We start from the raw sequence: 27,876 nt of genomic DNA on the forward strand, positions 1-27,876 counted from the left end.
ACACTCTTAATATAAGCCTCACCCCCAAAATAAGCCTCAGTTAAGATTGTCAGCCATTTAATACCTTATTTCCCCGAATATAAGACCTAACCGGAAAATAAGCCCCAATGCATCTTTTGGAGCAAAAATTAATATAAGACCCAGTCTTAATTTTTGGGGAAATGGTATCTGCTGTAGCTGTAGCTCAGAGCCTTTGCTCTCTCTGTAAAGACAGCATTTGTGTCTGTGTGTTTTTCCCAAAGGGGCAGTCAATGATTTCTTTCCTATTAAATTTCCTACCTATAAGGAGTACGATGGCTTGCGTGGTTAGGATGCTGGGTTGGGTCCACGTTCAAGAACCAAATGCTGCCATGAGGTGGGGTGAGCTCTCGTCCTTCGCCCCTGGGTAATGGTGATGTCACCGGCTAATCCTTTCAACCCGGAAGCGCCATGGTGCTTCTGTCGTGAGAGCTCAGGCCCCTAATTGGGATCTGGTCCTGTTCTTTGTGCTCTGCTATTCAGTTGCATCCACTCTTGGGAAGTTAGGGGCCAAGTAGTCTTTTGGCAGTTTTTGCAATTTTGAAACTCTTTTGTTCCAGTGCCTGACACCAGATCAAATCTATCATGTAACTGTGATGCCTTGCTATGACAAAAAGCTAGAAGCTTCCAGGCCAGATTTCTTCATTCAAAAGCACCAGACCCGTGAGGTTGACTGTGTGATTACAACAGGTAAAGATCTAAACCATCTCAGAGGGAAGGGCTCTGCTTCTCCTTCGTCAGTTCCTTCCTTGAGTTAAACCTGCTTTGACAGGAATCTTGATGGAGGCCAGCGCCTCATTTGTCATAAGGAGAAAGCTCCAAATATGTACTTCAGCCACGCAATTGGGGACAAAGAGACAGTGCAGATTCTCCTCCTGATGTATTTATGAGGGATGTGCAAATAACTTAAAATGGGAAACACTTCATTTTGAACTAGAACTGTTTTTTCTTACATTTCTAGATTTCTTGAAGTCAAAATTAGATGGGGTTTTGTTGCTCCAAGCATGACAGATTTGGGACATTTTATACAGTCCTAGTATTTATCATAAGAAGGAATGAGTTCTGTATTTTTATACATTACCTGATCACAGAGAACTAACGCAGATCCAAGAAACATGTTTCTTTCTGCCTCTGGCAAGCTTGCAATCTAACTAACGGGTTGAACATAGTTTCAAGATAGAAAGAGTTTGGTGACTGAAGGAGAGGATTGTATTCTCAGTAGCCACAGTAAACTTGGGGCAAGGAAGTCAACTGGTTAAATACCTGACACTATTTTTTCCAGCCATAGCACCCCCTCCCAAATTCTAATTCCTATCATTTGAGGGCATGGAGCATAAATTTAACACTTTCTTTTTCAAAAACAAGCTCATGCCTAGTGAGAAAAATAAACATAAATCAAAGATTGGACTCCTTTACTTTCATTTAACTTTCTTCCTAGAAGCTGCCCTTTGTATGCCAGTGTGGCTCACATGGGATTACCTCGGAATCCTGTGAAACTTCTTGTCTTTGTTCTGAGCAGGGCCTGGTCTCTTTGGTCTACTTAATTGTCACATCTCTTTGCTCTATTTCAGGAGAAGTCTTAAAGTTGCTGGACCAAGAAGGAGTATCCCTTCTTGAAGTGAATCCGATGCCTTTGGATAACATGTAAGACCCCCTGAGAATTGATTTACTTGCCAAGCTGCAATCTGTTTTCTCCAGTTTCTTTGACAACATATTCAGCTAAAGGAGAGTCTCCATGGCTAGGAGAGGCATGATGTGCCCTTCTTCTTGTCATTACAACTCTCTAAAAAATATATCCTAGATGATCTAACCAAGTGTGTTGGTTTTAGTTTTCCATCATGGATGGATGCCAGAATCTGAATTCTCCCCTTGACACATCATATCCTACAGAATCTCCCTCCCTTAATTACACATCATGAATCACATACACCAATTAGTCCAACACACGAATTTTCACTTCCCTTGAAGCGTGCTATTTCTTATCTTCTTAAAATGTCTGGATTGAATCCCTCCCACACTTTAGTGATTCAAAGCCAAACACTTAAAGCAAAAAGCTGCCTCTTATATTGTCAGTGCAAAAACATGTCAATGTTTGCAGCATTGACATCCGCCCCCCCCTTACAAAAAGGACAGATCCTGTAATGTAAATAGAACACAAGTTAGGAGTTGGTTTGTTGGGTTGTTTCTCATAAAACTTTTTGATAAGTATGTCAGCTTTCACATCGCTAGATTTCACCTAAATGGCTTCAGACAATGGGTATCCCTTCCATTGTACTAGGTACTGCAATTTTCCCTTAAAGATTCTAGAGACAAGATTACATTTCACTTCATAATGGGTCTGACTCGCTACTACGAGGGGTCCACGTGCCTTCTTAGGGGGAGGTCTTAAAGTGGAGGCCCAAAAAGGTTTCAGTAAGCTACAATGGAAAAGTGGGTGAATTTTTCCCAAAAGTCTGGGGAGCTCAATTCTACCGTGACAGGGTTGATGATTCTCACAATGGGGAAAGGCCTCAAGATTTTCGGTCCTAATTTCTTGCTGGGTAATTTGAGGCGTAAATATTTAGTTGACAGATGAACCTTTTCCCCAACTTGGAATGTTCTTTGGGGAGCCCTCTTTTTATCAGCCTGTTTTTTATAAGTCTCAGAAGTCTTTTTTAACGCCATTTTCGTGTTCCTCCAAACCTCTTCCCACCCCCTCACCCATTGATCAAGTGTTTGGGAAGCGGAGGGCACCTGAGGGTAGTCAGGCATTGGGCTGAACTCTTCCTGTGGCTACTCTGAAAGGCGTGTAGCCAGTGCTGCTCTGAACAGAATTATTGTAGGCCACCTCGGCAAAAGGGAGGAGGTCAGTCCAGTTTGTCAACAACAACAACAACTTTATTGATTAGCCCTTGGGCCATATCAAAGTGCAAAGTTCCAGCAACAGACCGTCACCAAAACGTGATAAAAGCAATCCAATATGGAATTTGATAAAATACAATTTAAAATGGAATTAAAATAAAATACAATTTAAGATGAAATAGTAATAAAATACAATCTAAAATGAAATTGTAATAATGTACAATAATTTAAGATATAGATAAAATATGATAACATTATATTTCGGAGTCGCCCTTGCAATCTACCCCAATCAGTCCCACATATGCAGATCTTAACCGGATCATTTTGTTTAAATACTGTGCTACGTTAAATGTTATTTTCAAGTTCTGACCGGACATAAGGTAAGTTATTTTGATATGGGGATCCCAATGGGTCATTCGTTTGGTATATAGACCAAGATACCTGTCTCTCACCCTCTTATACAGACAACAGTCAAATAGGATGTGAGCCAGGTCCTCTACCTCTGCCGCTCCGTAAATGCAGAGATGCTCATTGTACGGTATAGCATGAAATCTCCCATATCTGACCATTGTGTCAAGCTGTTCGAATCTCACTCTCGTAAATATCTCCCTAAGATGTTTTGGGAGTTGTAACTTCAAATAACTGTCCACTTGAAAAGTACATTTGTATTTACTCAGCCATTTCAAGTTACCCACCTTACTAAGGATAGCTATATCAGTTTGTGCTTCTATATCCTTAATTCTTTGGGCAACTCTTTTTTTAGATTGTTCTCCTGTTACGCAAGAGACAGGAAGGCCACAGCTTCTTACAAAATTTGTTAGTTTGGTGATCCAGGAGATTTGTGATTGTAGTTTTATTTGCTCTAGTAGGCATAATTTGGGGAGTCTATCAGTCTCTATTTCATTAACTTTGCACCAGTAGTTATAAGCTCTAATTTTAGATAATGCCTGAATTGTATGAATTCCCAATTCAGCTCTAACTGCTGCAGCAGATGTTCTTGGATGTACACCCAAAATACATCTCAAATGCTGGGACTGTGTTTGTTCTAAAACTGTGGTTGAGTAATGACCCCAAATTTCTGCTCCATACAAGAGCATTGTATAAACCTTATAAACCTTGAGTAATGGAGCTAGGGACCCTGAGTAACTATGGTTCTTTAGTTTGAGCAATAAATTCAAATGGGCTTTTGCTCTAAATGTACTCCGTTGATGATGGCAGGCCCAAGATCCAGTCTTGGAAAAAGTTACTCCCAAATATACAAAGGTATTAACCTGCTCAATTGGTTCACCATCTAATTGCCACTTATGTCTCTGATGGTTTCTTCCAAACACCATTATTTTCGATTTAGATTTGCTAATGATTAGGGAGTTATCCTGGCAATAAGAGCTGAATCTTCTTAATAGCCTATGTAATCCTACTTGTGAGTATGATAATAAAATCATATCATCAGCATAAAGCAAGCTGTTACAGTAAGTATTTAGGATCATCGGCATGTGTACCATGGTATCTTTCATTAACCCTGGCAAGTCATTGATGTATAAATTAAATAATAATGGGGCCAGGATACACCCTTGCCTTATCCCTTTATTTGTGTGAATCCTGTTAGTCAGGGCCCCATTAACCCCATACCGCACCCTCAAACAGGTACTTGTGTAAAGGGCTTTAATCAAAGCCAGGAGTCTGGGTTCTATTTTAAGAGATGTCAATTTACTCCATAGTACATCTCTATTTACCATATCAAATGCTGCTGTAAGGTCTATGAAAGCAGCAAACAGGGGACTCCTCTTATAGGCATATTTGGCAATTAGATGGTTCAAGACAAAGCAGTTATCAATAGTAGATCTGTTTTGTCTAAAACCTGCTTGTTCTTCTGTGAGGATGTTGTTTTCCTCTACCCAGATTTCAATTCTGTTCAAAAGGTACCTAGCATATATTTTTGCTACAGTGTCAATCAAGCTGATGGGCCTATAATTACTAGGATCCTTTTTATTCCCTTTTTTATATATGGGGACAAGTATTGCCATCTTCCACCCATCTGGTATATGGCAGGTGTTATTTATGTGTGTAAAAAGACCTGCTAATACAGGGCCCCACCAGTTGGGAAATTTCTTAAATAATTCTGCTGGTAAAAAATCCTCGCCTGGGGCTTTATTGCTCTTTAAGCTTTTAATGATGGACTGTATCTCATTTTCTGAGACTGGTGGCCAAGGGGGGAGAGTTCTAGGATTTACCAAATCACTGTTTAAAAATAATTTCTTTACCGGTTTGGTGTGGGCAAACAAGCACTGATAATAATTCTCCCACTCCGCAGCAGAGATTGGTATGTCAAATGCAAATCTCCATTCCTTCAGGATACCTGCTACAGAGTGCCAAAATAATACTGAATTATGACTTCTGGCAGCCAACTCTAGTTCTGACCAGATTGAAATGGCAAAACGTTTTTTCTTTAATGTTATAGTTTTTTTATATTCCCTTCTTGTGTGCAGCATCTTAGCTTGTATATAGGCAGTAGGATTCCTCTGGGCAAGCCTCATGGCTGCCTTCAATTTCTTTTTCTGTTGCTGGCAATCAGGATCAAACCAGCGAGGTCTACCCACTTGGGCAAAAGGGAGGAGGTCAGTCCAGTTTGTCTGTTGGTAGGAAACATAGCATCTGAGATATTACTCCACCATTTTGTTAGCAGATTCTGCAGCCCCATTGGTAGCTGGATGAAAAGCAGATGATAAGCCTTGAGATGATCCAATTAATTTAAGGAAATTCCTCCAAAATTTTGCTGTGAACTGCACTCCTCTATCTGAAATTACTCACTTAGGGGTGCCATGAAGTCAGTAGATATGTTTCAGGAACAATTTAGTCAGCCGTTGTGCAGATGGGAGTCTGACATAGCTTTCCTGACATAGTTTTCTCCTGACATAGTTTCCTACATCTCGTTTTAGCCCCGGCCACCAAAATTGCCGGCAGATGAGGTGTAGAATTTTTAAATATCCGAAGTGTCCAGCCTGTTTTACATCATGGCTGTGTTTGGGAGCATTGAGACGGAGGGCTTCAGGTAGATACAATTTCCCCCCCTTGTATGTCAAACCATTCCTGCATGTTAGGGAGGTTTGATTATCTTTGAACCATTGATCGGTAAGGAGCTCTCGTTTTATCTTCTTCGCTCCTGGGTCATCAGGATTAGGGGTTCTGCGAGGTGTGAGTTGTGCTGCAGGTTGTGAACTGGGGATGATTGCCTCGTAGACCTCTTCGTGTTCGCTTTTGTTACGTGGCAATCGGGATAGCACATCAGCTAGGAAGTTTTTTCTTCCTGGTATGTACTTTAGAGTAAAATTAAAACAGTTAAAGTACTGTGCCCATCGCACTTGCTTTGGGGACAATTTGCAGGGAGTTTTTAGTGCCTCTAAATTTTTGTGATCTGTCTATACTTCAAAAGGCATCTTGCTCCCTTCTAAATAATGTTGCCAGTTTAATAGCCCCCACCTAATTGCGAAGGCCTCCTTCTCCCAGACTGTCCATCTCCTCTCGCCTTGAGTGAATTTCTTAGAGGTGTAGGCACAAGGTTGTAGGACCCCACTTTTATTCTTTTGCAGTAACACAGCTCCGACTGCCACGTCGCTGGCGTCTGCTTGAATTACGAAGGGCTCCCCTGGGCAGGGGTGCTTTAAAACCGGTTCAGCCCCAAATAGTCTTTTTTAATTCTCAAAAGCTTTCTGACAACTCATAGTCCATGCTAGTGGTTGGCCAGGTCGCGGTTTTCCACCTCGCCTGTTTTGAGTAATTCTGTAAGGGGTAGAGCAATCTTGTCAAAAGAGGGAATTAATTGACGGTAGAAGTTGGCAAATCCTAGGAAGCTCTGGAGCTGTTTGTGAGTCTTTGGGGGCTGCCATTCAATTATAGCTTTCAGGCTGGGTCCATTTTGATGCCCTCGTCGGAAATTCTATAGCCAATTTAATCTAATCGGGTTTGGTGAAATTCACATTTTGACAATTTGACGTAAAGTTTGGCATTCAATAGTTTCTTTAACACTTCTCTGACCAGTCTTATGTCATCAGTCATATTCGTACTGTATATCAGAATGTCATCAAGATACACCAGAACCCCTTTGTATAAATGATCATGTAGGACCTCATTAATCAACTGCATAAATACGGCTGGGGGCCCCTGCAGTCCAAATGGCATGACTTTGAATTGGTAGCTTCCCAAGGGGCTGTTGAAGGCCATTTTCTTTTTTTTTTTTTTATTGAAAAGTTTTAAAATACAGTTTTCCCTTAAGAAACCCCCCTTCCCCCTCCCTGCTCCCCCCCTACCTCCCCCCAACCTCCCTCCCTCCCCCCCTCCCTCCACCCTCCCCCTCCCCCCCCGACTTCCCAGAGCTAAATACAAGGTATATATATAAAAAGCAATCATAAACAATCATATACTAACAACTATAAGTTCTAAAATCCATCACTCTCTAGCTTATATAGGATAAGACACACCTTAACAATATTAAATATATATAAAAAACTACAATAAAAAAAAGAAAAAAAAACGAAAGAAGACTTATTCAAATGCTACGTAAAACTTCTTAACCCTATACTTGTTCTGGATAAACTCAATCCATTTTCTCCATTCCATAATATAGCGTTCTTGCGAGTGATCTTTCAAATAAGCCGAAATCTTCGCCATCTCTGCCAGGTCGGAAACCTTTAAAGTCCACTCTTCTATGGTCGGCAGTTCCTCTTTCTTCCAATATTGGCCTATCAAAAGTCTTGCCGCCGTAATTAAGTTCAACATCAGCTTAGTGTCCACAACTGTAGCGTCTGCAATTATTCCCAACAAAAAAAGTTGCGGAGAAAACTTTATCCTCTGTTTAAAAATCTTCTGCATATTCCACCAGACTTTTATCCAAAAAGCCTTAACCTTTTTACAGGTCCACCATATGTGGAAATACGTTGCATCTTCATCACCACACCTCCAACACTTAGGCTGATAATTCGGATACATACTTGCAAGCTTTTTAGGATCTAGATGCCATCTATAAAACATTTTGTAAAAATTCTCTCTTAAATTTTGAGCTTGTGTAAATTTTACGTTCCTCACCCAAATCTTTTCCCACATGTCCATTGTAATAACTTCCTGGATATTTTGGGCCCATTTTATCATACAGTCCTTAACAAGCTCTGTTTCCGAGTCAATCTCTATCAATGCAAGGTATATCCGTTTAATATGTGCTGACCCCTGATTTCTAATCTGCTTTATCAAATTTCCATCAATCATTGTAAATCCATTTTTCTGGTCTTCTTTCCACCTGGCCTGTAATTGAATATATTGAAACCAAGATTGAACAACCTTCTCTTCTCGCAAGAGGCTATATGATTTCAAACACCAAACATTCCTTTCCAGGCTTAAAATTTCCTTGTACGTAGTCACATCATGTTTGAAACCAGCATGTATATTTTCTATTGCGTGTTTTGGAATTGCCCACAATGGTATCTTGCTGCTTAACTTATGTCTATACTTCTTCCAAACTCTCAGCAATGCCTGTCTTAAAATATGCATCCTAAACACAGTATCTACCTTCTTATCATACAACAAATATGCATGCCAGCCAAACAACAAATCATGGCCCTCAAGATTTAATAACCTCAATTGCGTCAAATTAATCCAATCACTTATTCCTACTAATGCAGCAGCTTCATAGTATAATTTGAGATTAGGCAGTTTAAGGCCACCTCTCTCACGAGTATCCTGCATAATCTTAAGTTTAACTCGTGGCTTTTTCCCTGCCCACACAAATTTATTGATACCTCGCTGCCATTCCTCCAGATTAGAATCTTTCTTAAGAATCGGTATCATTTGAAACAAAAATAAAAATTTGGGCAGGACATTCATTTTTGAAGGCCATTTTCCACTCATCCCCCTCCTTTATTCTCATCTGGTAATATGCTTTTCTCAGGTCTAACATAATGTAGACACTCCCCTTTGCCAGGTGGGTCAGTAAGTCTTTCAGGAGGGGGAGAGGGTATTTATTTTCCACACTCACAGCATTAAGGCCCTTATAGTCTACGCAGAGATGAAGAGACAACACAGGGGCTGCCACAGTAGACTTGGCCCGTTCGATGAATCCCCTCGCTAGGTTTGTATCCACATATCGCTGCATCTCCTCCATTTCAAGAGGGGACATAGCGTACATTCTTGGTCATGGAAGTTTAGCCCCCGGCAACAGTTCAATGGAACAATCATTGGGCCAGTGAGGAGGCAAGGTATCACATTCTTTTACACTAAATGCCTCTGTTAGGTCCTGGTACTCGCTGGGGATGAGCGGCTCACCTGGTGGCCGTGAGGCAGCCATGTGCGCTTGCTCATTGGGTGGGCTAAAATTCCCTGTAACTGTTGAATCAATGGGGGGATCGGGCCCTATAGGTAGTCTCACAGTTCTCATTCCTTTCTCCCACCAGATAAATGGCTTCCATTTGTCCAACCAGGCTAATCCTAAAATCACAGTCCCAGTCATTTTTGGGGCCACCAGGAAGCGAATAAATTCCCAGTGCTCACCTATTTCTAAGCATAGGGGCTCTGTTAATTGCGTGACTAAAGTCCCTCCCATCAAGAAACCATCGGCTTGCTCGAACCTCACAGGTTTGGAGAGCAGTTTTGCTCGTATGCCCAGTTTCATGGCAAATGGCAAGCTAATGATGCATCGGGAGCATCTAGAATCAACTAGCACCTTTAAATCTACCTGCGTACCCAATTTAGGGATTATTTTTATTTTATTTATTTTAATTCCATTTATATCCCGCCCTTCTCCGAAGACTCAGGGCGGCTTACAAGCTTAGCAGTAGCCTTCATTCTATGTATATGCCTGCTTATTAGGGCTTTCACACACACCCCCAAGCGGCATTATTACAAAGTCAGCTTAATTGCCCCCAACAATCTGGGTCCTCATTTTACCTACCTCGGAAGGATGGAAGGCTGAGTCAACCTTGAGCCTGGTGGGATGCGAACCTGCACTAATTGCAGGCAGCTGGTGTTACTTAAGGAGGCATTAGCCCACTGCTCCACCAAGGCTCTTTATTATGAGCTTGGCAGGTAGTAAAAAAGGTGGGATGTGTTGGCTCACCATCGGGTCATTATCTCCATCGTCACTGTCGAAAGAGGGTAGAACGGGGGTGGGTCCAGCCTGAGTTCTGGCGTCCTCGTGGGGGATGTGACCTGGGCAATAGGTGCCTGCGTCATCCGGTTGGATTTCTCTCCCATTAGCCGCTGTGCAGGTCTCTTTCTCACTGCTGGTCCTGGTCTGTTCTGCTGTTGGGGGAAGGGGACTGGGCATTTCGCTGCTCGATGTCCCTGCTGTCTGCACCGGAAACACTTAATTGCCGGGCCTACAGGTGGCCTGGGTCTTTCAGCCATCACAGTAGCTGGAGATTTTCGTGGGGGTGATTGCCATTCGGGTTGTTTTGACCTCGACTCGACTTCAGGTAGGAGAGGCTTCTTATAGCAGGCGAGCTGAACATCTAATTTCATCGCTGCCTGGTACCATTCATGCAGCTGGTCAGGCACAGCTCGGTAGATACATGCCTGAGAAAGGTGGTTTTCTAACCTTTCTCTTAAAAGATGAATTATGGATTGCTCAGGCCATCTCTATCCGACCGGCCATCTTTCGAAACTCCTGCACGTACTCCAGGGCAGGCCAGCCAGCTAGTTTTATCTTGTGGATTTGTTCTTCCGCTTTTAGGGCAATGGATGGATCCTCAAATCTTTCCCTCAGCCCTAGGAGGAAAAGGTGGGGGTCCTCCAATTCAGGGGCTTGCTCGTTATATAAATTGTTCAACCATTCGGATGCTTCTCCCTCTAGGCTGGACGCAGTCACATTGACCATAGCACCTAGGTCCAGGTAGAGATAGGCGCAGCAATTCAAGTGAGAGCATACTTGGTTGAGGAAGAAAATCAGTTTCTCTGGGTCCCCATCAAAGGTTGCTTTGAAGGGTAGGCTCATCATTGGTTGCTGGGGCCCTCACTGCTGCTGCCCCCACTGGTCCTGCTGTATGTTCAGGGGTTGCACGTTCGGACCCTGCTGCTGCCACCCATGCTGTTGTCCTCCCACCAGCTTCTGACTCCAGGCTTCTGCACCACCCCCAGCTGTTGCAAGGCCTCTATTAGCTGTGGCAAGCTCAGAGGTTGTTGGCCTTTCACTTGTGGGGGTTCCCCAACCTCCCATTGCTGCAGAGACCCCAGGCTGGGGTCCTCTGTCTCTGTGGGTCTGGAGGGCCTGGCAGGGGACTCCTGGGGCTGGCAGGCTGTCTGGTCTGCAGACAGGATTTTCCACTCACCCAAATTCCCAGTGGCAGATGGTCTGGTAGCTCTCAACCATTCTGCTTTTGAAGACTCTGGCAGTGCAGTCTCAAGGCATCTATAGTCTCCACTGGAGTGGTTCCAGCCTGACGACCAGATAGGCTCACTTAGCTGCTGAGGGTTGGAGATCTGCCCAAACTCATCTTCCCACAGCAAGCTGTCTATTACTCCCTCCTCTGAGGTTTCATCAGCAGCCAGGCTTCCTCTTCCCATGATGAAGATTCTTCCCAGAATCTTTGCCAGCTTCTGTCCCTTACTAGAGACAGCGGCAGGGGCTCAGGACTCCCCAGGATGTTTGAAAGAAACAAGATTCTGGCATGTTGATTAATGAGACAGATCAAAGAACACTGCATGATTTATTCCCAAAAAGTCTATAATAATGAGAACGGAGCATCGGCACTCATGGATGGGTGCCAGAATCTGAATTCTCCTCCCCTTAACACATCATATCCTACAGAATCTCCCTTCCTTAATTACACGTCATGAATCACATTCACCAATTAGTCCAACACACGGAAGTTTCACTTCCCTTTCTTATCTTCTTAAAAAGTCTGGATTGAATCCCTCCCGCACTTTAGTGATTCAAAGCCAAACGGTTAAAGGAAAAGGCTGTCTTATATTGTCAGTGCAAAAATATGTCAATGTTTGCAGCATTGACATTCAACTCAATTCATGAGTATGGCCAAAGTGATCTGTCCCAATTACAACTCACAGCATCTCCCACTAATGCGACATGCTGGAGTTAAAGAACAGCCAGATTGCAAAACAATTCAGGTTTACCTCCTGTCTAGCAACGAGCATTTCAACACGTCTGCTGCCATTGTAGGAGAGGGGGAGGCTGCTGTGCTGATACCCTCTCCTGCATCCTTACATTTGACTTCGGTTTTACTAAAACACTGCTGGGCATTTGGTGGTATGTAACATTTAATGGCAACACCTAGTTAGCTTGGGATGCTGTTGAAAAGTTAAAAAAGGATTTGACCTGGTTAGCACTTATACGGAAGACTAGCAGGAAGGCCTTGAAAGGCTGGAGACTAAAATGAGAAGTGAAAAAAATATTCTGAAAGAAGGCAGAAGAAATCAGTTCCCGTTTTGTGTCCAAGAATATGTGAAGTCACTAGGGCCCTGTGGATGGTAGCCCTTAGCCAATCTTTGCTGGTCTTGGGAAAGCTAATTCCATGATTGTTGGCTAGATAGGGAAGTCAGAAAAGGAAACTACATGGATGTATTATCCATAGAGTCACCAGGAATTGAGCATTTTTTCCCCTGCTGTAGGTTTGGCAACCTTTTGGAAGAACAGCTCTTTGGCCATTCTGGAGGCGGCTCTGGGGGTTACTTGGAGCACATATTCAAATATGCAGCAAAGGAGCTCTTTGGCATTCCAGTGAAGGAGCTTCACTACAAGACCCTGAAGTAAGGAGTTTGATTTCCTTCCTAGCCCTTTTGCCCCACCCTCCCCTTGCCTTCACCCTCTTTCTGTCTCTCTCCATTCCCAGAATGGAACAGGAAAGGGGCATTCACTCAGATCAGTCATAGTCACAAAGTCACACCCGGCCTTTGGATTTTCCTGTTCCAAATTTCAGGGGTAAAACTCTCCTAGTACACTGATTTTTCTATTCTTTTGAAGCTTCATGAAATAACTTGTGAGGTGGTTTGTCAAGATTGGGCTTTTTTTACCTAGCAAGTCTATAACCTGAATAACTTCAGGGGACTCTGCAGTTGTTGTTTAAATAAAGGACCCACCTCCCTCAAGCCTAGGAGGCCTTCTCTCTATTACCAGTGCTCTTTCCATCACTGCTCAGCCCACTGGGGCTTTCACCCCTTCTGTATAAAGTACCTCTTCCCCCCCCTCCCCCAAACCCTTAGATTGAATAGCTGCTACCTGTAAGTGCTTGAATCTTGCTAGTGCAGTCCCATAGTTACTGAGCCAGTAGTTGCTCAGTTATGCAAGTGGCAAGAAAGTCTTTCTCTCCTCCAGCCAGTTTTCCCTTTGGAGGATACTCCAATGGTGGTATCTTCTTGGATGAGAAGCAAAATGTCTTCAAGGAAAAACAAAGAAAGTCATTGCCTTTTTTGGGGGGGAAAAGCACCGTTGCCATAACCATGACCTGGATGACTGAGAATCTCTATAGACTTTGGAGGATACATATCTTGCTTCTCCCCAATCCGTAGTGCTGCTAAAGCCCAACTTGCTTTCTCCTCATGAGCCTGGAGGAAAAGCAACTACTTGGCTGTCATCCCCTATGCCCTTTCATGTTCCTCCATTCAGAAACAAGGATTTTCAAGAGGTGACGCTGGAGAAGGATGGCCAGACTCTCCTGCACTTTGCCCTGGCATACGGGTTTCGGAACATCCAAAACTTTGTGCAGAAACTGAAACGTGGAAAGTTGCCCTACCACTATGTCGAGGTGATGGCTTGTCCTTCAGGTGAGGATGGTGGCTACAGGTTTGCTGTGGCAGATTGCTGGAAGGGAAGAAACAGATGCCTGATATGGTGATCTAGAGTTCTCTGGGACCATTTCAGGAATTCTTTTAAGGGAGTAAACAGTACCTTCATAGTGAGGGCTTCATAGGTGCCATCGTGGTCTGCAGCATTTCCCTTGCATCATCCCTAAATGATGCAAAACAAAATGTAGGCTACTCACCTGTGTTTTGTTTCCAAGAATTCCTTTGGTTTACAAATAGGCCTTGGAAACTTACTTAGAAAATGAAATTGATGGACATTGGCAATTTAGGGCTTGGTTTAAATCATGGGTGTCAAACCTGTGACATCACGTGACATGTCACAACGTATTGCAACTTTTTCCCCATTGCCAGCAATGGGGTGGACATGATTTTGGCATGATGCATCCAGCCCACGGGCCGGCAGTTTGACACCCCTGGTTTGGATGGTTACCTCCCCATCAACCCAGATAAGTAGGGATCATAGGGAGCGTCCTACATAGCCACATTTTGTGAGGTAGTTCCTCCCCACCTCTTTTGCACTGTATACCTAGAACATTTATTTCCAACTTAATGACACACTGCCAAAAGTCCAACTTCCTCCAGCCCTTCCCTCGAGTTAGCAACTCCCAATTTAAGCCAAATGTGCCTTCGCTTTTCTTGCCTTCAGCTGTGAACCCTTATTTTCCAGGGTGCTTAAATGGAGGGGGGCAGATCAGAGCAGAGGGAGAATCCAGCAAGGATCTGCTCCATCGTGTGGAGAGACTGTATGAAATGGTCCAGCCAGAAGACCCTGAGATGAACAAAACCATCAGGGACCTCTATGAGCAGTGGCTCGGTGGTCCCAGTTCTGAACAGGCTCAAACTCACCTCCATACACAATACCATGCTGTGGAGAAAGCCAGCACAGGCTTTAATATTAAGTGGTAAATTTGCTCAGCTCGTGTAATCTAGTACAGGGATCCCCTGTAGTAGCCTGTGACCTATTTGCAGTTGGGCCACACGAACACACACACACACACACACACCCCGATTGACTCGCACGAGCAGCAGGCACACACATGTGCACAGTTCACAGTCAAACTTTGTGTGCATGCCGGCCCATCACTTAGGTGGCCCGGTTCCCCTTTCCTTTCCCCAGCTGGGCTGCCAAGTTGCAAAGGTTGGAGACCGCTGATCTAATGGATCCCTTATTGCTGCAGATGAAGGTGAAAGTTTCATTTTTAAGCAAATAGTCCTATCAAAGATTTATATTTGAAGTTTTAAAAATGTAAGGTGAAGAATTGGCTTCACAATAGACAATAGTGCTTTCCACTGGATTTCTCGTCTCACCAGATTTTTGAGGCAGAAAACTGGACTGTTGTTAGTTTACTCTTTCTACAGCTTCACTTTTTTTCTACTCCCACAGAAAGTTAGAATTTATGAAAGGAGCTTTTCTGAATAATTGCACGAAAGCAAAATGAACCAGGCTAAATTCGGCATTTAGAAGGAACCAAAATAAAAAAAAATATGTAAATGGTTTGGATGTCTATAGAGGAAAAATAATCCTGAAACTCCTCATAATGAATCTGGATCGGTGAGGCTGTTGAGTAGCAGCACCAATCCAGGTCTCTCCAGTCCTGTGGCACAAAATGGAGCATTTGCAGACTACCCTGTCCTAGTCCACGTGCAACATGAGAGGACAGAAACACAACTCCCGCCCTGTGTATCGCAAAGGCTGTGTATATGAACAGTCACAACCATCAATAAAAGAGATTGAAAAGAGAACATAGAATCAGGTTTCCATGTTGTCTCATTTCTATGAGGGCTGCTCAAAATTTGCCTACCATGTGGGTGAGAGGCTTTTGTATCAGTATAGCTGTGCATCTGCCTGGGTGCTGGAGCAGCAGGCACAATGTACTACTTTTCCAAATATCCCAAGTGAGAAAGATGCAGTACAGTGGAATTGTTGCACTGCTTCAGCCTGCCCAACTTTAACTGGGGAGCAAACATCCTCAACTAAGGGAATTTTAGACCCTACAAGAACGAAAGGGAGAACAGGAAGATCTAAAAAGTTCTTCCATCTGAAAGTGAAGGCAATTCAGGTTTGTTGGTTTGGAGATGCATTGTGCAATCTGCTCTTACAGGATTCTCTTGACTTATTATTTTTACGTGCATTAGCATGCTTCCTATCCTCCCCATTTTAGATTGCTTACATTTGCCTTTGGAGATAAACCTGAATTAGCCTATTCTCACCTGTTAAGGAAAAAAAAGTAGACACATTAAAATACCTTCTCATTTCTACAAAGTATTGAATTGATGCCCAGTGAGGGATTTGGGCTGCAGGATGTGCAGAAGACAACAAATCTGCCTTACTCAGCTGCTTAATTACAGCAGGCTTTTTCTTTCCACCCCACCCAACTGGTTCATTTTGAGAAGGCTTCTGGCCAGGATGGTGCAGCTTCGGCCTGCCCCGGAGCCTCATGCTCAAAGCTATCCTCAGCCATGGAAGGGAATGAGGGGTCTTGGGGTCAGTCTCACCAATTGTCTCAATGATTCACTCTTAATCATCAGACAGGGCTATGGAGGGAAAATTTGGAGGAACGAATGGTATGCATGCTTGGTTTGAGCACCTGAAGGAAAGGTTGGATTTAAACCTCAAGAATTTTTTTTAAAAAAACTTTAATTAAAAGTCAACAAATAGCTGTCATTCAATTCATAGTAAATTGGGAGGCAGGCAACAATGTATTTCCCTCCTTCGTTTTGCATGGCTCCATGGCGCCTGCCTTCTGCACAGAATTAAGGGGTTACTTCGGTGCTCATAGTCATATTTTCAGCAAAAACTGGAACTAAAGGATGCCGTTTTCCTCCTTTGTGAAATGGGGAAAGGCAACGTTGCCTTGCCAAGCATCTGCAGCATTTGATACCCTTGCAATGTGTGTTCAACTTTTTCTAAGGGCACGGGGAGGAGGGAGTGAGCCCTTCATCAACAGAACCTGTATCCTCACTTTTGCAGGAGTGGATCAAAAAGCCCCCATTCAAATGCCAGCATAGCCTGAGGATTGAGCTGCTCTTTGGGTTTCCGGAGACTCTCTTTGGCCTTGCAGAGAGCAGCGAAGACCTCGACAGGAGCAGAATTGCCCGTGAACTTCTGGATTGGTTCTTCCCTAGAATAGCAAATGGCCCACTTAGCAAACCCAAGAGATAGGTTTCCGCCAAAACTTCAGATGTATCACACTACACAGATGTACAGGGGGGAGCAAGGAGCTAGAGGCCTTTTTGCAAAAACCAACTGGTTCCCCAGCAGGGATAGGAGGTGCCAGAATTGTCCTTAGAATCTGAATGCAACCATCACCGTCTTGAATTATAATTGGTTTCATGGTCTGTTTTGCAGAGCAGGGGTGTTTCTGGTGGCTGCGGTGACACAGTGGTTAGAATGCAACATTGCAGGCTAACTGCTCACTGCCAGGAGTTCGATCCTGACCCACTCAAGATTGACTCAGCCTTCTGTCCTTCCGAGGTCGGTAAAATGAGGACCCATATGGTTTGGGGGAATATGATGACTCTGTAAATCACTTAGAGAAGGCTGCAAAGCACTATGAATCAGTAGATAAGTGTGTGATTGAAGCTCTTTCCTTTTTTATGCTTAAACACAAAAGGGACAGGGCTTCAATCACATGATCAAGTCCAGAACTGTGATCTCTCTGATGCTGTCGTTGCAAATATCCTGGCATAAACCACAAAGGCTGATTCTGGCATGAAGCTTTGCTATAATGAGGTTAGTTTATCTTGCCTTAGCTTGATCAATAATCCAGCGAGTGGCCAATGGCCAATCTCATTGCCTACCTATCCCTGATTGTCATAGGTACCCAGCATCTTTTCTCAAGATTGTGCTATAGCTGTGGAGTGTTTCTCTATGATCCCAGAGAAGATGCATAAGATGAGCACTCTGTGGCCCCACTTTGTGCTTCTAAATCCAAGATACTGCATATTTTAATTCAAGATGAAAGTAAGCCTTGGCTGGGTTTACACAAAACAGTAAAACTATTGTGAGAACCCAACTCTTTGGCATCTTGTTAGAACATGTTCCACCCTACTGAAATCTAAAGGGATAATTTGTGTTTGGTATACAGTGTTTTGTGTGAACCCAGATAAAATAGACCCTTACAGCCTGAGGGACAGGATTCAGAAGTTGGATGATCTGGGGAAACCCAAGTTCAGATCCACTCCGGATGTGCTCTGCTTATCTCTGAAGTGCAGCAACACCCAGAAGCCCACTCTCAGCCATGAAAGTTGGGCTAGTCTCTTAGCCCACCAATCTCACGGGTGGCTGGGGTGAGTGGTGGGCGCTAAACACATGGCCCTGATGTCAACGCTGCTAACATCAGATGTTCTTGCTTTGACAATATATAAAGATGCAGCCATTTTCCCCGTAACTTGTGTGTTGCTTTTAGAGTTAGAATTAGATGATACTGGGGGGAAGGAAGAAGAATGTGTATGGGAATTAGTTAGACATAACAACATCATAGTAGAGTGTTCTTCAAGGTTGATGGAAAAAAGAGATGAGAAGAAATGGCAGTTGGAGAACTGGAGGGAAGGTGTCGGAATCCATTTATATTTCATTTCTAACTCCCTATCTGTGCAAAACCCAAATCTCACCCCCTTACTGGATTCTGCCATTCCCCAGGAGGGGAAGAGAAGGCAGGATGTTAATTGACCATCTTTATCCCTTAGATGCAAGGTTTGTGTAGTCAGCCTGCCTGGAGGCCATCACAAAAGACCAGGGAAGAAACCCTTTGAACTAAGAACAACAAAGAAAGAGGGGGGGGGGACTCTGGTTTGTATCTCCAACAGGAATGTGAAGGGGAGGAAGTAATAATGTTGCAAATGATACTGGGGCTCTCCTTTCTCACGAGGAGTTTGACACCTGAAACTTGACTGATCCGGTACTGACCAAATGGACTGAGGGGAGGGGTTATTACTCGGGGACACTTTAAAAGTATCGATCTGTGAGACAGTTTCCAGATCCTGTCTAGATTATCCACTGTCAACCATGTTTTAGTAAAAGTTCCTGTTTGGACAATCCTGTCCCCAAGAGTTCTTTCCTAAGGTGTGGATTGGGGTGGGTTCTGACATGGAGAATGTGATTTATGACTGTTAACTAGTATCAAAGCACAATTCCCTCTATGTGTTTAGGGGAGGGGAATTCAGATTTTGGCTTTGATCATGTATGTGACGATGGCATGCTACTCAAATAAAGATTCTTTAAGGTAAACAATGCCTTGAAGTTCTTTGAAGGGTTTCATCTGTCGGAACCATGACACCTGAGTTCCTGGAGGAAAGCTGGGACAGAAACCAAAGAAAAAATGCCCCCCCCCCTAAAGAAAGGTGGGCTCACAAGATGCGAAGAAACGGGTTGTAGAGGAACTCCTCAGCCAAAGTAGAAGGCACTGTTGGAAGGTCTTCATCTTCTCGGAGCTGTGAAAGAATAAATCAATGATTTAATTTAATTCAGAATAAAGCTGGAAGGAACCTTAGAGGTCTTCTAGTCCAACCCCTTGCACAAGAAGGGGACCCTATACCATTTGGGACAAATGGTTGTCCAGTCTATTCTTAAAAGCCCCCAGTGCTGGAGCCCCCACAACTTCTGAAGGCAAGCCATTCTACTGGTTAATTGTCCTCACAGTTAGGAAGTTTCTCCTTAATTATTAAAAAATAATGAGACCATTTCCACATCCTTGTGGTTAACCCTGAGGATCACAAAGGGCTTAGGAGATGAGTAGACCTGCTCTTGCCTCTGACTTAGCAAACTGGGGTATTTCCAAATACTTTAGATTTTTTTTAAAAAAACCAAACAATGGGAGCATAAAAGGATTTCAACCATCCAGAATTAAGTTTTTTTTACCACTTACCCCCACAAACACCACTGCCAGCAATCAAGATTTGTACTCCATTGTTCAGTAGTTTAGAATGATAGCTTCTGCCACCAATGTTGGCTTATACCAGAAGCCATGATTTAAACAATCCAGAGTCTAGCAGGATTTTTGAAGCACTCACTAAGCTAATTAGAGACTGAGGTTACTGGTCATAATTCTGATTTTTTTTATAAAGGGTCAACTTTCCATCTTGTTCTCATTTTGGAAAGATGAAAAAGTGGGAGAACAGTATAGAACCACTCACTTTAGCCCAAATGAGCTTTTCTTTCACAAATTCATTCTCTGGTTCTACCTTTAAGGCAAACTTCAAATTCTGGGTTGTGTACTCATGTCCACAGAAGATTTTCTGAAAAGGAATTTTTTTTCTTCAGGCTACCACGTTAGGAGTAATTCACCTTGGAATCCTTCCATCCCCAAACCTCTTTGCTGTGATTGCCAAGGTCCCAAGTGACATTTTTTCAAAAACTAAAAATGTGGTTGCTCACACTTTTGAGGAAGTGAAAACACAAAAAATGAAGTGATTCATAAAATACAGCTAATTTTTTAAAATTAAGAATTGACCCTCTTCCAGATCATGGTTGTCCCAAAGGTGCTTTTTCAGGAGGCAACTGGACTTCCTTGTTTTTCTTTGAAGACATTTCTGAACCATTTGCACTTCAGTTTGAGATGCAGACAACGCAGACTCATGCCCAACAGCCTGCGCCTGTCTTCAACAGGGAAGGGACCCAGGGCAGAAAACATCCTGCAGCCAAGAAGGCTCCACACCCATTTGCAGCACTCAGGTGACCCTGAGGACACAGAAAATCTCCAAGTGGCCTCAACGACTCTAAAAGGATGCAAACGACCAGCTGTCTGCAAGGAGTATAAATCCTTCCACTCCCCATCATCCAGTCAGAGCTGAAAAAGCTTCTTGGATGAGAAGTGAAACATCTTCAAAGAAAAACAAAGTCCAGTTGCCTCGTGACAAAAGCACCTTGGGGACCTCAAGTGGGAACCACAACAGGGCAGGGCTCTTTCCTCGGATTTGGGACCTGGCACATCAGCAGCATTAGAAGCAACTCAAACCTACAGTTTCCTTTGGCAACCCGCCCAGAACCTCCGTCAGGCTCTTGAGCAGCTGTTCAGCTGTGCATTCCAGGAGTCTCCCACAACCACCGACAAATAAGGTGTCGCCTAAGAACAAAGGAAAAATGTACAGTCAAGCCAGAAACCCCACCCCCCAATTCCCTCCCTCCAACAACTTAGTCATTTGCAGGTTGTTAACTCAAGAAGCATCAGCAAGGTAATTAAAACACCCTCCCAGCAACCGTGTGTCATATTGCATTACATTACAACAGACTACTGAAAGTTACAACAGCACTGAAAAAAGTGACTTATGGCCCTTTTTCACACTTATGGCCGTTGCAGCATCCCCAGGGTCACGTAATTTACATTCAAATGCCTGGTAACCGACGCATATTTATGACAGTTGCAGTGCCTTGGGGTCACATGATCTTTTGCGACCTTCTGACAAGCAAAGTCAGCGGGGAAACCCAATTCACTTCAACAACCGTGTTACTAATTTAACTCCAGTGATTCACTTAACAAATGGGGCAAGAAAAGTAAAATGGGGCAAAACATAACATGTTTCAATTAGAAACAGAAATTTTGGGCTCAATTGTGTTTGTACGTTGAGGACTGTCTGTATTTACTCGTTTGTCCAATTATCCCGCCTTTTCAACGATTGCTCAGGTGTTTCCTTCATTTTATCGCCACTATAACCATCCAATGTGACAGGCTGACCGAGAGGGATTGGTCCCACATTCATTCAACAAGTTTCCAGGACTGAAGATGGACTTCACACAGGCTTCCCAGATTCAGACCAACAACTTCACTACTATATTGATTCTGATTCACACATCAACGTGAACAGCTCTTTGTCCTTTTTCCCTGCCCAGCTCCAATTATTGGAAACTGAGAATTAAAGATGTCTGTTTTTTCAAGAGCAAAATGTGTCCTACATTATTTTTTCTCCTCCAATTTTATTCCCATGGCAACCTATCATCTACTTAGGCTTGTGGCCTTCACTTTGTAGCTTTCTCAAGCTACAAGCCTTCACCCACCACTTTAAACCTACCTTGCTTTATGTATAAATTGAGACATTCTGAGCTGTTCATAAACTAGGATTAAAATAAGCCAGGGTTTAGCCACTAAGGGTAACATGAAGTGCAAAAATCTTCAACCTAACCCTTCTTGTGCGATGACTTTGCCCCACAATGGCCTAATGCTTCAGTGTGGTTTTCAGAACTGCCACCCTGCTACAGCCATGCTTCGCCAGATGCCAGCCTGCCATAGGCAACGTGGGGAGGGAGGCCGAGATAAGGGGGAATTGAAACTACTCTTCGTGCTGTCCCATGAAAGCTGCCGCTGGCAGTTCCAAGTTCATGCAGTGGAATGTGATGCCATCCAGCCTCCCAAGCCAGGGATTGTTAATAAAACAATTTGAATGTAATTGGACAGCCACAAGATAACTGGGGGAAAGGTGGGGAGAAGGGAGAAGTTTACCAGATGCTTTGGGCATGGAACTTCAAATCCAGCTTTGCTTCACTGTAACCACTTGGCTTTAGTAAAGTGCACTTTCATTAACAAATGGATTCAAGTCTTTTTTTTCTAACTGACCAAGCTGAGACAGTTGACCGTGATTATTACAAAGGTCTACATCGATTAATTAATAGCCCTTCCATCTGCTATTTCTTGGGCAAAGATCTTCCAATCTAAAGAGCCCAGCTGCAAGAGCTGATGGGATTACCATGCAAACTGAAGGAGTAGATGGGCATATGGTCAGTCCAAAATGGCAGCTTTTCCCACTAAAATTCTGATGATGATTTAACTTAGTGTTCAAGTTAAAAGCTTATTATTATGTGAATAGATGATCAATCAGCCCAGTTTTGTGCAAAGTACATGCTTTACTGATAAGCAATGGTTCTTTTCCTTGACACACTGTTGCTTTCAGTTAAGGATGCTGGGAAATAGGCGATGCAAAGAAACACAAAAGGGCTGGAACTATTCACACAACATGCTTCTTAGATCATTTATATAAACAGCAGATGCATTGTGCTAAGCTTGGTAACCTAATCTTGTTGACATTATTAATTTGGGCACCTTGCCATGTTGCATGTACCCTATTGTATGAACCTAGAAAGCGTGTTAACCCAAAACTGTTTCAACAGCTTTGTGCGTATAAGCAATTTCCACATTTCCTAGGCTCCAGGATGTCATCAACCGGGACTATAACTGCCACTCATTTCTCAGGACTGACCTGTGAAAGCTGCAGGAGCGTTCAGAGAATCGTTTTCCCACATGAAGTAGCAGACGTGTCCGGTGGTGTGGCCTGGCGTGAGAAGGCACCGCACATTGATGCTGCCAAACTGTCCAAAAGAAAGGAGGATGGTTTCTATGTCAAAGCCCAAGACAGCTGCCAACCATGCTTGAAAAAGTTCCAATTCTCGTACACTTTTTTTTAATCCCATTTATATCCTGCCCTTCTCCAAAGACTCAGGGCGGCTTACAATTTAAGCACAAACCAATGTGCTTAGCAATGTGCTGAGTTCCCACAACATTCCAGATGAGGCCAAACTACGGTGGGCTCATTTGTGGTTCTGTGGCCGATGGGAAGGCAGCCTTTGTCTTAGCGAGTGGTGTGACCAAATCGGTCCTGTGAAAGCATCAGTTCAATAGTGGCAAATATCTGTAGCTCAGGTGTGGGATGAGGGTGGAGGTCCATTCTCCAAGCTTGTGGGTTTGTTTCTGAACGTTTCACCACCAGGCTGGGTAACGTCTTCAGCAGAATTTAGGGGTTGTCAGTGCTCTTCTGATTATAAGGGCTTTGTGTGGTCAGTTGATCTTGTGATGGGGAAGTCACCTCCCAATGATCCACACCTGACTTGACCTCCCCATCACAAGACTCTCATCTGATGTGACCCACACCTGACGTGACCTCCCCATCACAAGACCTACTGATCATATTAAGTTCTTATAAGCAGAAGAATGTGGATACTGACATCCCCTTAATTCGCTGAAGATATTACCTAGTCTGGTAACAAAACATTCGGAAACCAGCCCATGAGCTCGGAGAACGACTCTCCACCCTCAAACATCAATTACCCTCCAAGGTGATGGTGGAGGAAAATACCCTGCAGAGAAGTCAAGTCACAAGGAAAGCCAAGCAGCCGCCAGCAGCACAACAGGCTAAGCATGGACCCATTGTCACAAAGGGCCAGCAAAAGGTGGACAGAAAAAGGCCAGGAGGTTGCAAACTTCAACTGCACCCTAAAGGCCTACCCCTGCCAATTGCTGAAAAGAGTCAACAGAGAGTGAGCCGAAGGAGATACGCTAACCCTAACACATGAAGGAAAGTGCAAAGAGTGTGCATTGCATTATCTGGGCATGTGCTGGGAGCGGGGGAGAACAAATCAATTTGTGTCATGGGTGTAATGGTGTCACATACAAATGAAATCCCTGTGGGTAGTTTTAGATTTCTCTGTAATTCAGGCATACTATGATACCACAATAATACTGAAGAAAGGAGCGATCCGTTCCACGCTTACCTTTAATTCCTCCTCATGAGTCACCCGGTGTGTCAGAGCTCCCACCCGTTCGTCTCCACCATATACCTCCAGGCTGGGGTAAAGTTTGGCCAGTTCTTCATTGTCTCTTGCATGATCCCTTGGGAAAGAGGAGGAAGAGGAAATAGTTTTTTTCTCCAAATGTCCAGCTTGGAGGAGAGACAAGAGGTTTGTCAAAAAGAAAGAAAATTTTTTCTAGTTTTTCAAAAAGTTTCCAGCCCATTTGCATGCAGAGGTCTCTGATCTTTTTGTTCCCAATTTTTAAAAATTTGAAAATTATTCTTCAATAATTTCTCCAGAATTGCGCTACCTCTTAACTACTGAAAAATTCCTCAGGGAAGGCCACCTCCCCTTGGACTTGAAGGGAGGCTGCAGCTGTTTTGTTTGGGCCCCACAAATTCAGCCCACCTTGAACCTGAAGGAGGAAGGCTGTGGTTCTCTTCTCCCAAACAACCAGGGCAAGAGCCACACAAACACACTTACCAGTGGTGATGGGTAGTCAGAATGGCTTTTAGAATAAGGTCCTCTCTTCGGATGATCTCCAGGAGCTAGGGGGGTGGAAAAAACCCACAAAGAGCATAGTGCACATAGATTTATTCCAAAAGATTTTTTTTAAGTCCTTAAATTTGTATTCATGAGCTGTAGTGGCGCAATAATAAGAATGCAGTATTGCAAGCTAATTCTGCTGACTGCAAGCAATCCAATCCTGATGGGGCTTAAGGTTGACTCGCCCTTCCGTCCTTCTGTGGCTGGTAAAATGAGGACCCAGATTGTCGGGGGACATATTCCCACTCTGTAAACCGCCTAGAGCAGGGGTCGGCAACCTTAAACACTCAAAGAGCCACTTGGACCTGTTTCCCAGAGGAAAAAAAACACTGGGAGCTGCAAAATGTGCACGCACGCAAGGGGGAGGGAGAACTTGATTGAAGAGTTTAATTAAAAAGAAATAGAGGCTGATGTGCATGGGTTCTTTGTCTCTCCCTCTTTCTCTCCCTCCCTCTCTCTCCCCCCCTTTCTGTCCCTCTCTCCAATCTTCTGCTCACCTAGCAAGCTGGCTTCACATTCTCATTGGGCTGGCTCTCCTGCCCTGCTTTCTGCTGTTTCCTGTGGAGACGCAGCAAAGGCAGGAGCCCCGCCCAATAAGCTTGTCAGCTTCTGGAGAACAGCTTGAGTTACACACACACACAGACACACACACACAGAGAGAGAGAGAGAGAGAGAGAGAGAGAGAGAGAGAGAGAGAGAGAGAGAGAGAGAGAGAGAGAGAGAAAGGAAGCTCTGTCTCTCTGTATCTGCAAACTGGAGAAGGCTGAAAGAGCCGCATGTGGCTACAGAGTTTTGTAAAGCACTATGGGGCAGTATATAAGTCTAAGTGCTATTGCTATTTAACATTTCTTTCACTAAGAATCAAAGGAAACTCAGTGACTTGTTGATCTGAAGACTTCCAATAGCTGAAAATCAGTTAATTAACTTCTGAAAGCAATTAAGAAAGGAAGTATGCAAGCCCAGTGCTGAAAGTGCTGATGGCTATTCTATGTCCTAGAGCAGGGGTCTTCAAACTTGGCCCTTTGATGACTTGTGGACTTCAACTCCCAGAATTCCTCAGCCAGCATTTGAAGACCCGTCCTAGAGTCTAAACTCGCCGGAGACCACTGTCTTATGGTCTTCTTGCTAGGAGCAACTGAATAGAGCATTTGTGGGAAATCTCAAATTGTCTCAAATCGCATTACAAAGAGCCAGTCTAATCGTCGTCTCTTCTTTTTGCTGCAGTCATTGGCTACACCTTCAGTGTGCCATTTCTTCTAGAGGTCCCTCAGCAAGGTGCACATCTTGTTAGGATCTCCTGCAGCTTCTGCCCAGGACAACCAGAGAGTGAGGTAGAGTGGTGAAAACGCTGGACCAGGAGTAGGCAGGCTAATATTCAAGTCCATGAGTTATGGCTCAGTGGGTTAGGACGCTGAGCTTGTCGATCAGAAGGTCGGCAGTTTGGCGGGTCAAATCCCGAGTGCCACGTAGCAGAGTGAGCGCCTGTTACTCGTCCCAGCTTCTGCCAACCTAGCAGTTCGAAAGCACGTAAAAATGCAAGTAGAAAAATAGGGACCACTCCGGTGGGAAGGTAACAGTGTTCCGTGCGCCTTTGGCGTCCAGTCATGCCGGCCACATGACCACGGAGACGTCCTTGGACAAGCGCTGGCTCTTCGGCTTTGAAACGGAGATGAGCACCGGCCCCTAGAGTCGGAAACGACTAGCACGCATGTGCGGGGGAACCTTTACCTTTACCTTACCTTAACCTAGCCAATTATGATTCTGTGTATTCAAATCTTGAGTAACTTCCTCTTCAATTCATGAGGGAAGGGGTTATATTAAAAAGTGAAGATGCATCACTTGTTCCAAACATGCTTTTTCAGAAGGCAACTGGACTTTCCTTCTTTTTTCCTTGAAGATGTTTCGCTTCTCATCCAAGAAGCTTCTTCACTTCTGACTGACTGGTGGAGGATGGAAGGATTTGTATTCCTTGCAGTCATCTGCTTGTTAGCACTCTTTCTGAGAGTCATTGAGGCTACTTGGAGGTTTATTTGTTCTCTCAGGGTCACCTGAATAGTGCAAATCGGTGTGGAACCTTCTTGGAGCTGCTGAAAGGGATTGTGTTGTAAACAGGGGATAGTTGATGTCGTATCCCTCCCCCTCGGTTGAGAGAAGGCTGTTCAATTTTAATGTAGGTAGCCTCTTCGGTCTGTCTTTCAAACCAGAGGTCCTCTCTGTCCAAAATGTGAACTTTGCTGTTTTTACAAGAGTGGCCTTTGTCTTGCAAAGGAAAAACAAAGAAAGTCCACTTGCCTTTTTAAAAAGCACCTTTGGGACAACCATGATCTGGATGGCTGAGAATCTCCACAGACAAGCATCACTTGCAAAAGGGACAGAGCTTTGACCATGCAGTTGGGCCTGCCAACCTTTTCAACTCCCTCCACCTCCCCGCAAATGCCCTAAGGGCTTTGAAAGCTGCTCCAAAGGAAACCAACCTTTACAACCTGCCCCTATTTTATTTCTTCCAAGCCTCTTTTTGACCCCATTTACCCGCTTGGAAACAGCAGCATCCACTGCAATGGCCTGTCGAGTGGTTTCTTCAATGATCAGGTACATGTAATTATCTTCCAAAATTGAAATCACTTTGACTTTCATGCTCCAGAGATTCAAGGGTCATGGAAGCAAACTGCCCAAAGGAAAACCACATTCATTAAAAAGAATGCCAAACCACCTTGCCTATTTTAATTACCTTGTCTTGCATACTTCCGTACACTCTGTAGTTGCAGCAACATGATCTAATTGATTCCAAGTCTTTCTTATCCCCTTTTCCTTTGTTGTTCTTAATATTTGGAAACCCCTTTCAAATTCTTAATTATGCAACCACAAGGGCTAGAAATATAGAATACTTTTAGATCCACTGTGGTTGCACAAGCCCTTCAGTTTTTTACTCACCGAACAAGCAACTGGGGAGACTAACAGTAGTTTGTGAGGGTTGTTTAGTGGGGGAATTCCTAACAATTTTGGCAAGATCCTAATGCAAGACCCTGGGATGAAAATAGGGTGGTGGTGGGGGGAACCTCAGGTGATACTTTACATGGCAAAAGGGAAAATAGGTTTTGTGTCTGCCATTGTGCAAAGGTAGTTTTGTCTTCTTACATGAAACCCACCACCACTCCGCCCCAATATATATTTGTAGTAGT

The 27,876-nt window shown here is 43.8% G+C and overlaps 3 protein-coding genes across 9 annotated transcripts in view; 1 reads left to right on the forward strand and 2 right to left on the reverse strand.

The window, feature by feature from the left end:
* The window catches only part of CIAO3 (cytosolic iron-sulfur assembly component 3), a gene marked incomplete at its 5' end in the record, with an annotated part of 67,581 nt that extends 48,600 nt beyond the window's left edge, over positions 1-18,981 (forward strand). Inside the window, 6 exons of one of the 2 annotated variants that reach the window (XM_081338564.1) lie at positions 579-708; positions 1,590-1,662; positions 12,466-12,603; positions 13,460-13,617; positions 14,324-14,558; positions 17,006-18,981. In XM_081338564.1, coding sequence (XP_081194690.1) covers positions 579-708; positions 1,590-1,662; positions 12,466-12,603; positions 13,460-13,617; positions 14,324-14,558; position 17,006 — 735 coding nt within the window. In that variant the 3' untranslated portion in view covers positions 17,007-18,981. Of the gene's footprint in view, positions 1-578; positions 709-1,589; positions 1,663-12,465; positions 12,604-13,459; positions 13,618-14,323; positions 15,778-17,005 lie in introns of those variants that run through there. The other variant, XM_081338563.1, reaches the window with a different exon arrangement.
* LOC308674235 (uncharacterized protein) lies at positions 2,888-12,454 on the reverse strand. Its single transcript, XM_081338566.1, has 2 exons — positions 9,959-12,454; positions 2,888-8,151 (listed from the first exon to the last, which is right to left on the reverse strand). The coding sequence occupies exons 1-2, from the start codon at positions 10,166-10,168 to the stop codon at positions 7,399-7,401; spliced, it is 963 nt and encodes a 320-aa protein (XP_081194692.1). The 5' UTR covers positions 10,169-12,454; the 3' UTR covers positions 2,888-7,398.
* LOC308674236 (hydroxyacylglutathione hydrolase, mitochondrial-like) overlaps positions 13,465-27,876 on the reverse strand; it is a 47,428-nt gene continuing 33,016 nt past the window's right edge. The window contains exons 2-11 of one of the 6 annotated variants that reach the window (XM_081338569.1): positions 27,227-27,362; positions 24,635-24,699; positions 24,134-24,251; positions 22,846-22,954; positions 20,617-20,720; positions 19,792-19,893; positions 19,010-19,089; positions 16,620-16,778; positions 13,742-13,801; positions 13,465-13,654 (exon numbers count right to left, since the gene is read on the reverse strand). In XM_081338569.1, the coding sequence (XP_081194695.1) occupies positions 13,744-13,801; positions 16,620-16,778; positions 19,010-19,089; positions 19,792-19,893; positions 20,617-20,720; positions 22,846-22,954; positions 24,134-24,251; positions 24,635-24,699; positions 27,227-27,331 (900 nt within the window). In that variant the 5' untranslated portion in view covers positions 27,332-27,362 and the 3' untranslated portion in view covers positions 13,465-13,654; positions 13,742-13,743. Of the gene's footprint in view, positions 13,655-13,728; positions 13,802-16,009; positions 16,779-19,009; positions 19,090-19,791; positions 19,894-20,616; positions 20,721-22,845; positions 22,955-24,133; positions 24,252-24,634; positions 24,700-27,226; positions 27,869-27,876 lie in introns of those variants that run through there. The other 5 variants (XM_081338570.1, XM_081338572.1, XM_081338568.1 and 2 more) reach the window with 5 other exon arrangements.

Source organism: Vipera berus (genome assembly GCF_964194415.1).
Source record: "Vipera berus genome assembly, chromosome: 13".
In the NCBI taxonomy this organism is placed as follows: Eukaryota; Metazoa; Chordata; class Lepidosauria; order Squamata; family Viperidae; genus Vipera; species Vipera berus.